This window comes from Sinocyclocheilus rhinocerous, unplaced genomic scaffold (assembly GCF_001515625.1).
Source record: "Sinocyclocheilus rhinocerous isolate Xijiao unplaced genomic scaffold, SAMN03320098_v1.1 scaffold2584, whole genome shotgun sequence".
In the NCBI taxonomy this organism is placed as follows: domain Eukaryota; kingdom Metazoa; phylum Chordata; class Actinopteri; order Cypriniformes; family Cyprinidae; genus Sinocyclocheilus; species Sinocyclocheilus rhinocerous.
Genome location: NW_015652145.1, coordinates 647,439 through 656,969, shown reverse-complemented (window position 1 = coordinate 656,969; position 9,531 = coordinate 647,439). Strand labels below are relative to the sequence as shown.

Here is a 9,531-nt window from a genome sequence, read left to right as displayed (position 1 = left end):
TTTATGCTAAAAAAGTGCATATAGCTGCTAATTGTATTTGTTGTTTGTTGATTTTCAAATATAAAAGTTATTGAAATGTTTTCAGTGTGTGTATTAGTTCTTTTTGAACATTTTAATCAAATTTTAACAAAACCATGATAATATTGATAACCGTGATAACTTTGGTCACTATAATCGTGATATGAAATTTTCATACCGTTACATCCCTAGTACATTCTTTCCAAAAAAGGATTGCAAAGTAATCAAAGTAGACTCTCTACTTGTTTACAAAATATAATCCATCATATTCTTTGACATTTTCAGGCGTAATTATCCAGGGCAAATCTGCACGCGTCCACACTCTTAAATTGAACGTAGGCTTTAACGTGTCCGTCTGCTACGGGGATTTAACACGCCATCAACAACAACAGAGCGCAGTGTATTTTCATCCTGCCAGCGGACGATCCGAGCACAGGAGCGTTAGGTCGCACAGGCTTCAGCCTCCCATTCCCTCCTCCTCCTCCTTCTCCTCCTCTCTGTCTCTGTGTCTGCTCTTAATGGGATGATGGTGGACGTGCCACTGTGATAACCTGCATGCCAGAAACGCCTCTGGGTGTGCCAGTGACCAAATCGAACCTGTTTAACCCTCTCTTTGCCAGCTGCTGCCGCCACTTCTTTTTCCTGTTTGATTTGATTTTGGTCCCCTTTTCCTTTTGTGGTTGTTTTTGACTTGTTCCTCCTCTCGGCCTGACCCTGTTTGCTTGTGTCCTGTGAGTGTATGGGGGTTGGACACTGAAGGGGGCTTCTCGCTCTGTACTTGTGTAGTTCAGAGGTGGGGCACTGAGGAGGTGGCCGCCTGGCTGGAGCAGCTCAGCTTGGGAGAATACAAAGAGACCTTCATCCGCCACGACATCCGCGGCTCCGAGCTCCTGCACCTGGAGAGGAGAGACCTCAAGGTATACACACAACCCCTTTCTGTGCCTCACGATGTCCCTCAGATCAACCGAAACGCTCTTTCTCTGTCCATCTCGCTCTTTGACTCTCTCTCTCTCTCTGTCATTTTACCTGTCACCCTGTTTGCTATTATGTGCTGCACTGCTCTGCTTGGCTTCCTCTGTGCAAGTGTCCTTCGGGTCTCCGAATACGTACACAACTAACCGCCTGATGCACGTAGGGTTATTTTAAGTGGGCTAGGCTTGAAAGACGCTAGCGGGGCTCTGAAGATGCGGTGGTGTGATGGGCAGCTCCACACTGACATGCCTCTGTTTGTGTAGCTCATGAGTACAGTCAACATGTTTATGTGTGTGTGATTCGGGGAACGCTTTGAACAAATCAGGCCCTGTTTACACTTGGTATGAACATCCGTTTCAGGTGATCTCATCAGAAGTGATCGTAAGGGGAAGATCTCGAATTTCTTGACTACTTACAATACCGTTCAAAAGTTTGGGTTCTGTAAGATTTTTTAAATGTTTTTTAAAAGAAGTCTCTTCTGCTCACCAAGTCTGCGTTTATTTGATAAAAAAAAAACAATAAAAACAGTAATATTGTGAAACATTATTACAATTTTAAATAACTGTTTTATATTTGAATATATTTTAAAATGTAATTTATTCCTGTGATTTCAAAGCTGAATTTTCTGCATAATTTCTCCAATCTTCAGTGTCACATGATCCTTCAGAAATTATTCTAATATGCTGCTTAAGAAACATTTATTATTATTATTATCAGTGTTGAAAACAGTTGTGCTGCTTAATATTTTTGTGGAAACTGTGGTACTTTTATCAGGGTTGTTTTATTTGAATCTGACAGTAAAGACATTTATAATGATTTCTATGTCAATTTAATGCATCCTTGCTGAATAAATATATTAATTTCTTTAAAAATGTCTTACTGACTCCAAACTTTTGCTCAACAGTGTCACTAACTATGTCATAGTGTTTCTGCATGTTGACAAGGCGGTATAAAGTAAAAACAAGTACTGAAATGTTGGCACATTTTTGCCATAATTGTGACGTTTCAAGCTGTATGCATTATTTTCGTTGAGAAACTGTATTATATTAATGTCAGATGTGTTTCACATGATTTTCACTCATTTATTCACTAAACTCATTATTTGTGTCACTGCATTTGACAGTCGTTCTCAACTGGTGTCTCGTGACACAAACAGTCACAGGTCTGGTCTGAAATGCAAATTAGAAAATCATATAACAATGCATTGTTATTATAGGAAAATATCAACTTTTTAAGAGAGGAGAAAACGCCAGCAAAACCAATTGAGAACTTATAATATAATTACACTACAAATGCAATGCTGTCATGTACTTTTCTCCACATGAAGTTTGAGCCCTGAGATGCAATTATGAGATGTAAACAGGGCCTCATTTACAATGTTTTACCGGTTATAGCTGTATAGTTGAGCTATTTTAAACGATAAATCTGTCTAGGATTATCACTTGACAAGCAGTCACAGGTCTGGTCTGAAATGCAAATTAGAAAATCATATAACAATGCATTGTTATTATAGGAAAATATCAACTTTTTAAGAGAGGAGAAAACGCCAGCAAAACCAATTGAGAACTAATAATATAATATAATATAATTACACTACAAATGCAATGCTGTCATGTACTTTTCTCCACATGAAGTTTGAGCCCTGAGATGCAGTTATGAGATGTAAACAGGGCCTCATTTACAATGTTTTACCGGTTATAGCTGTATAGTTGAGCTATTTTAAACGATAAATCTGTCTAGGATTATCACTTGAATGGTCCAATATATTATACAATTTAGCACAGTGATAGAGCACTATAAACGTAGTCACCAGATGCTTTCATGTGCACTTGATGCAGAAATAAATGTCATAATACATTCAATAAATGTATTATAAATCCTCATGAGTCACACCTCCCAGTGAATAATTACATAAAGTGTTGGTGAAAGCAGCTCAGTGTTGTGTAGTGCTGAATGTCTATGTGTGAGGTGCTCTGGTCACACTTATCACAAGCACTAGTGAACCTTGGACTGTGCCATTTTACGCCTCTGTTTTGTCCCCCCATTTCAAACATCCCTGCCATTTAGCTGGTCTAACCTTATTCTGTCTCTAGGGATGTCCTCAAACATTTTTTGAAAACTTAATTGGGACATAAATAGATCGGAGTGTTTCAGCTGTAAACCAGTCAAGCTCAAATTCAGCGGTATTGTGACATTTGCTGTCACTGGATCGGCTGCATTGTTTTAACCCGAGGTTAACCTGGGTTATTGTGTTTCCTATTGATCAACTGATATTGGTGTTGTAATGGCTGATGCTGATAGAAATATCTAGAGAGCAGAGTGGACGACGACCAATATAATGGTGATATATAATTAAATGAATAGCAAATATAGTACATAAATAGTTTAAATGGAAACTTACTATAACTAAATGAAACTGTATCTGTGTAATGCCTCGTTTAGATTAGCCTGACTGCCACTAGATGTCACTTTTTCTGTGGCCTTATCTCAAACCTACGACTTAGATGGTTTCATTATACTTTGGGGAGACATGGGAGTCAGGAATTTCGATAATCATTTTAAATTGACAATTTGACTGATTGTCAATTTAAAATTATATGGAAGTTCCTGGCTCTGATTGTGCTTAATTGTATTGTTAATACTTACACACATTCAAGACTCCATGTTCACATAGCATATATTTTACTTAAAGGTGTAACTGTATTGTTCCCTTCAATACCCATAACGCACTGGACTTTGATCCGACTGTCTGTGAGTAGGGATAAATCTGGAAAAACGATCTAACCTATACTTTTCACAAAAGGCCCAGAGCTATCAGAAGTCCAGCAGATGATGCAAAATGAGGCGTTTTACATAATTCATCCTTTTGCTAACAAATAAATAGAATACCTCAGTGTGAGTGTAACACGGAGAAATAGTACACATTGTTCATTTACATATACTACTGACATTGTAATGAATGAAATTTGTCATTACCCTTTAAGAAATGCAAGTATTTTTGTTTGAAAATGATCATTAAAGGGATAGTTCACCCAAAAATGAAAATGTGATGTTTATCTGCTTACCCCCAGGGCATCCAAGATGTAGGTGACTTTGTTTCTTCAGTAGAACACAAACTGAGATTTGTAACTCAAACCGTAAACGATCGGTCTGTGCAAGAAACTGAACAGTATTTATATAGTTTTTTTTTACCTCTGATTCACGCAATGTCCGAACTGTTCGAACTCTCCTGAGCGGCGGCGCGTCCTCCTGAGCGCGTTCTCAACAGCCGGCGCGTGAGGCGTCGTCTTCTTCTTCTTGCTTTATGGCGGATCGCAGATTTATAAGAGCATTACCGCCACCTATCTCTCAAATGGACCATCTATCTACAATCTCAATTAGGAGTGTCAATGGTCCACTTGAGAGATAGGTGGCGGTAATGCATGGGAAAAAAGCTTGTCAACGAACATTTTTCGTTAACGCTAAAAAAATGGTAATAATGTCTAAAAGAAAATACAGACACAACATTTTCTGCAATCAAATTATATTGCTTGGAACATAAAATATTTAAATGCTATTTTATTATTTGTTTAAATTTTTTTAATTACATTTGACCTTGAACTTTATTTTAAGGTATGTCTGTTACAATGTAGTTAAACAAACACTAAGTGCTGAGTAATATTAATTAAAACCTGGACTTACTATAGCTTTAGGGTTAGGGTAAGGTGGTTTAGGATTGGTTGCTTGTAATTATGCAGAAGTTGCTGTTATTACTGTACTAAGTATTTGTGTGTAGCAAAGACACTATAATAAAGTGTTACCAAAATCTTATTGTTTTGAAACTGTGCTTTGAAAAACTCGGTTTAAACTTGGGTTAAACTGCAGCTTAGTCGGTTTATGATATCAATAGTGCAATAAAAAAAATGTTTTATTCCGCAAAACAAAAATCCAAAAGAATCAAAAAGTAGTTAAATGCAACAAGTAAAAAAAAAAATGCAACGATTTATACGTAACTTTTTGACGTGAGCTGAACTCCTGAAGGTGTGAGCTCTGGAAACGCTTCATTCTGAGTGCACTTCTGTTTGTCTGATTCCTCTAGGATCTGGGGATCTCGAAGGTGGGTCATATGAAGAGAATTCTCCAGGGAACTAAGGACTTGGCCAAGAGTTCGATGGTGGACCTGTGAGAGACGTCAACACACATTCCGTTCGTGAGAGAAGAGGAGTTGCGGCGGGAGCTCCGGAGTGGGAAGTGCTTTGCTGTCGTGGATCTCTGTAGGAATAGCTTGTAGAAAAGCTAGGGATGTTTGTTTTCGAGCAAGTGCTGGTGCCAAAACGACAAGGATTGTGTCCCAAGACTTTTAGACCCATAGAAAAGCCATTCCTCACTTATCGCATCGACGGCACAATCAGGTATGCAATTCTCATCGTGCACGTGACCTCTGGCCTCTATTACAGATTCCAAATCAAGTAGCAGAACAGGACTTCCAAACCGAGAGGAGAGGAGCACATGGCCTCTGAGTAGCTCACTGGCTCTTTGCCTTGCGGTAGATGGCAACAATAGGAGGGCGATGTGATGTGTCAGCAATATTCTGCTTTTGACAGCACTGTTTACATTTTAAGGAGACGGGGAAAAAGACTGCAGGAGTATCGCAATCATAGTAATGCGGCGGTGCAGTCCAGGAAAGGTCAAAAGGGGTTTCCTTCGCCAGTGACATACTGATGCATGGTATGCTTGCTATATTTGGATAGCTGTTTTACTGCATGATCTGCGTCTTGTTTTTTATTGTACAAATTTACACTTGAACAAGTTTTATATGAATTTAGTATAATGCCATTTGTTACTACTGAAGCATCCCTTTGGTCTAAGTAGACTGCTGATTTATTTCTATTTATCTGTCTGCATGGAAACCTTGTGTCAAAGCAGTGTCATGTGCCATATTTATTGTCAGATGAACTTTATTGGTAAGAAATGTTTTAATCTTACAGTAGGACGTTAGATAAGTCGGTGAAATAAGTACCAAAGTGAATGTCCCCTGGTTTATGTTCTTTAAAACATTTCAAGTTTAGTTTCCCCCCTTAAATATTTGAAATATTCATCGCAAATGGTCAAATCTGAAGTAGTTCAGAAAAACATGGACACGGCGACTCTTTGTAGCTTAAAACCTATTATTATACATTAGTTGAAATAGGACTTCTATTGTTTTGAATAAGAAATTGCAGTTGACCTGCAACATTACATAGTTGATATTTACTGAGTTCAGGAACCCAGTGCAAGTTTGATAGGATCATCTACATTTGGTTGATGGCATTACAGGGTATAAGAGATCGTTTGTTTGTTAATATATGCACTGTACATATACGTTTAAAAAGTCTAAACTGTTAACTCCAGTTATGAGTAAAGCCTTTGTATAATAGAACGCTTACATGATATTATCAGATGACACATTTATTTGTGTATAGAGCACCATAACACCTTTGTGAATTATTCTGTTTAGTAATCGCCTTTACACGTTAAGTGCAGTTGTACTCTATGGAAGGTGCAATATTGTATTTATTTTGATACAGTTCTTCTCTATGAAGCTTTATTATGTGAGGTTTTTCCATGGAAAACTAAAAAGATAAACTTCACACACTCCTCTTTTTTCGGTTTTGGATTAAGGCGGACTTTGGGTCAGACAAATCATGCCATGTTCTCTCCAAAATTCATAAATCTTCCATAAGCAAATTGTTGATCCTGTCTAACCGTGCTTCCAGGATAATTTGCTAGACGGCTGGATGTTTCCTCACACCGACTATAAAACTGTTGTGCCTCTATTTTTTCCGTAAAATGGAAAATTTCGAGCTCGGAGCTACACGTAGTTCTACATAAGCCAACCCGACCATCAGTGCACGTGGGACTCATAACAGTGGATTTTTGTTGATGTTATATTATAATGTTCCTCTAGAGGGTGTTCGATAACATCAAAGTAGTACTTGATATATATACAGAGCGAAAGAGAGTAGTGTCGAAAAAGATGTGGTGTTCCCAAACAAACAATTCTATTCTACCCACAATTTACCTGAACTGAGAATTCAAACAAATATGGAGTCCCTGGAGGACTGGCTTTGGTCTGTTGGGTGGAACCGAGCAGGATGTTTTTAAAAAGAAAAATACACATTTGGTGAGAGTTTAGGCATTCTTATCAAATGATGGGACTAAAAATGAGACTTAATTCATGACAGCATTCATTAATCAATTATAGATTACAACTGGTTTTGCTCCAGGATCCGGATTTCGCCTTCAACTTCACATGGCGCCAAACACAGGGCTGAATAGTTTATTGTACACAAAGAAACAAGAAAATGTCCTTAAAAGTCATTAATAGTATCATGAACTGCATAGAACATTGACAATATTGTGAATGCGCAAACAGTAGAAGTGTGATTTACACTTTTTATAGCGTGTGTGTTTGGTTTCTAAATGTCAGTTGAGTTTTGATGGTTTTATGCTCTCGGCAGCCAATAATTCACCACACAAAACACATTGTGGTCTGCACAAACCATGTTTATTCTTGTTGTAAGTGAACCCGTATTTAATGTAGTTTGGCCTTGTCCATATTGACATTATGTCTAGCCTCCACCAAATGAAAGACGAACTTAATACCCTCCAGGTTGATTGGACGCATAATGCTGGACGTACAAATTGAAAGATGAGGAAAACATTTTCTCCTCTCTTTTAAAAGTTGATAAGCCTTTTTATATTTCTATCCTAACTACACACAATTATACAGTTAATGGCATTCTAGCAGATGAGAACCACTGGCGTCCATAATAAAGACACAACAGTGCGGCCTGCTTTTATCAGCAATTTGTCCATTGCGGTTTAATTGGCAACTAAATGTATCTCACTTTCCGTCTTTTCTCAGTAGTGAGCATCTGCTGAGGTTTCAGCATCTGCCTGTAGGCATTTCAGGTTAGCTGTTTAATCCATCGGCAGGCCCACATGAAATCTGCGCCAGCAGAACTCCGCGAAAACCTCTGCAGATTGGGATGCGCATCAAGTTTTACACATTCCCTTTCACTTGCGTATTCCTTTATTAAATATTTTGGCCAGCTAAATGCTTTCATCTACCACTTAGTCTCTGGATAACACATTTTACCTTTTTAAAACCCATTCACAGATATTTTCTCCAAAATCAATGCATCTGGGCTTATTCATAGGCGACAGAAAAATAAAAAACTGTAATCTGACTGATACACATTTGATCCGACAATCAAATGGGCCATTTATAGCAACAGTTCTGTTTGTGGTTATATAAAATCAAAACCTGTGTGCACATGCGTCCACGCATTCCGAAACACGACTGAATGTACTGATATATGCTTATCAGATATGCATTTCTGAGTGACCGCATTATAAAAGGTAATTACCCCAACTAGCTAGAATCATTACCAAAGACACAAGATCATTTCCAGAACACTACAAAGCTCCCCGAAGCCCGGTTTAATTGGCCTTAACATGATCTCTTTTTGACAGCTGTAGCAGATCGACCTTGTATATGGTGCCTCTGTATAGTTCATTTGTTCACAACAGACTCAAATCACACAAGTGCAGTCTTCCTCTCATTGCCACACTAAACACATGTGCACATGATCACATGAACCTCAGTTCAGTTCTCAAGCCAACACATGAGTGTTTTTCATTGGACTATGAGTGACGGTGGGCTTCGGCTTATGGCGAACGTAAAGCTGTAAACTGCCTGGTTTTTCAAAAACTAATTAATTTGAGGAATCTGTAGAGCAAGGTGACATATCTTTGACATGATTTATATCCAGTAAGAGAAGCGCGATGCGAGTTTCATTTGTTTACATTGTGTTCACAATGGCACAGTTTCATTTTTAAGACTACATGTATAGGTATATTTACAATACTTGCATATTTATTAAGGTTAAACAACTGATGTGTATGTGTTTTCACTATTGGGATATAATGTTACGGTAGTCACTTGTATTGATATCTGGATGATTTTGGTAAGTAGTAGGTAATTTTTATGACTACTAAGTGACTGTTTTCTGTGCCTTTTTATCGTAGATGCATGGTTAACTATTTATTACAATATGGAGGTCACTGAGATGTGTATTTTTGTATCCTGATTAAGTGTTTCGATTTTGATGTACATTTGGAGGTGGTAAAACGCTGCCAGTTGATATCTTCCTTCTTCAATAAAATTGAATGCATACACAATCTGTGTCTTGGATATTTGATTTATTAATTTGAATTTGTATGTGTAAGTACATTAAATATGCATTAACACATCATTGAATTAACACAATGGAATAATAGACTTAGTTTTCAATAATGCTATATATTATATTATGGTAAGGATTTTGTGTTAGGTCTGTGACAACATTATTATAAAAACAAACATTACAATTGTGCTTAAAAACAACAACTACACACATATATCTCAGATCATCATCCACAAGGAATTTTAGGCTGATAGCTAGATAGATATACGTAGATCAAATGTACTGTACATATATATATATATATATATATATATATATATATATATATATG

At 37.5% G+C, this 9,531-nt stretch overlaps 1 protein-coding gene across 1 annotated transcript in view; it reads left to right on the top strand.

Annotated features, from left to right (window-relative positions):
- LOC107713732 (diacylglycerol kinase eta-like) overlaps positions 1–9,187 on the top strand; it is an 89,566-nt gene extending 80,379 nt beyond the window's left edge. Inside the window, exons 30-31 of the mRNA XM_016519339.1 lie at positions 805–935; positions 5,069–9,187. Of these exons, the coding sequence (XP_016374825.1) occupies positions 805–935; positions 5,069–5,155 (218 nt within the window). The 3' untranslated portion in view covers positions 5,156–9,187. The remainder of the gene's footprint in view (positions 1–804; positions 936–5,068) is intronic.
- Positions 9,188–9,531: the final 344 nt, after the last annotated feature.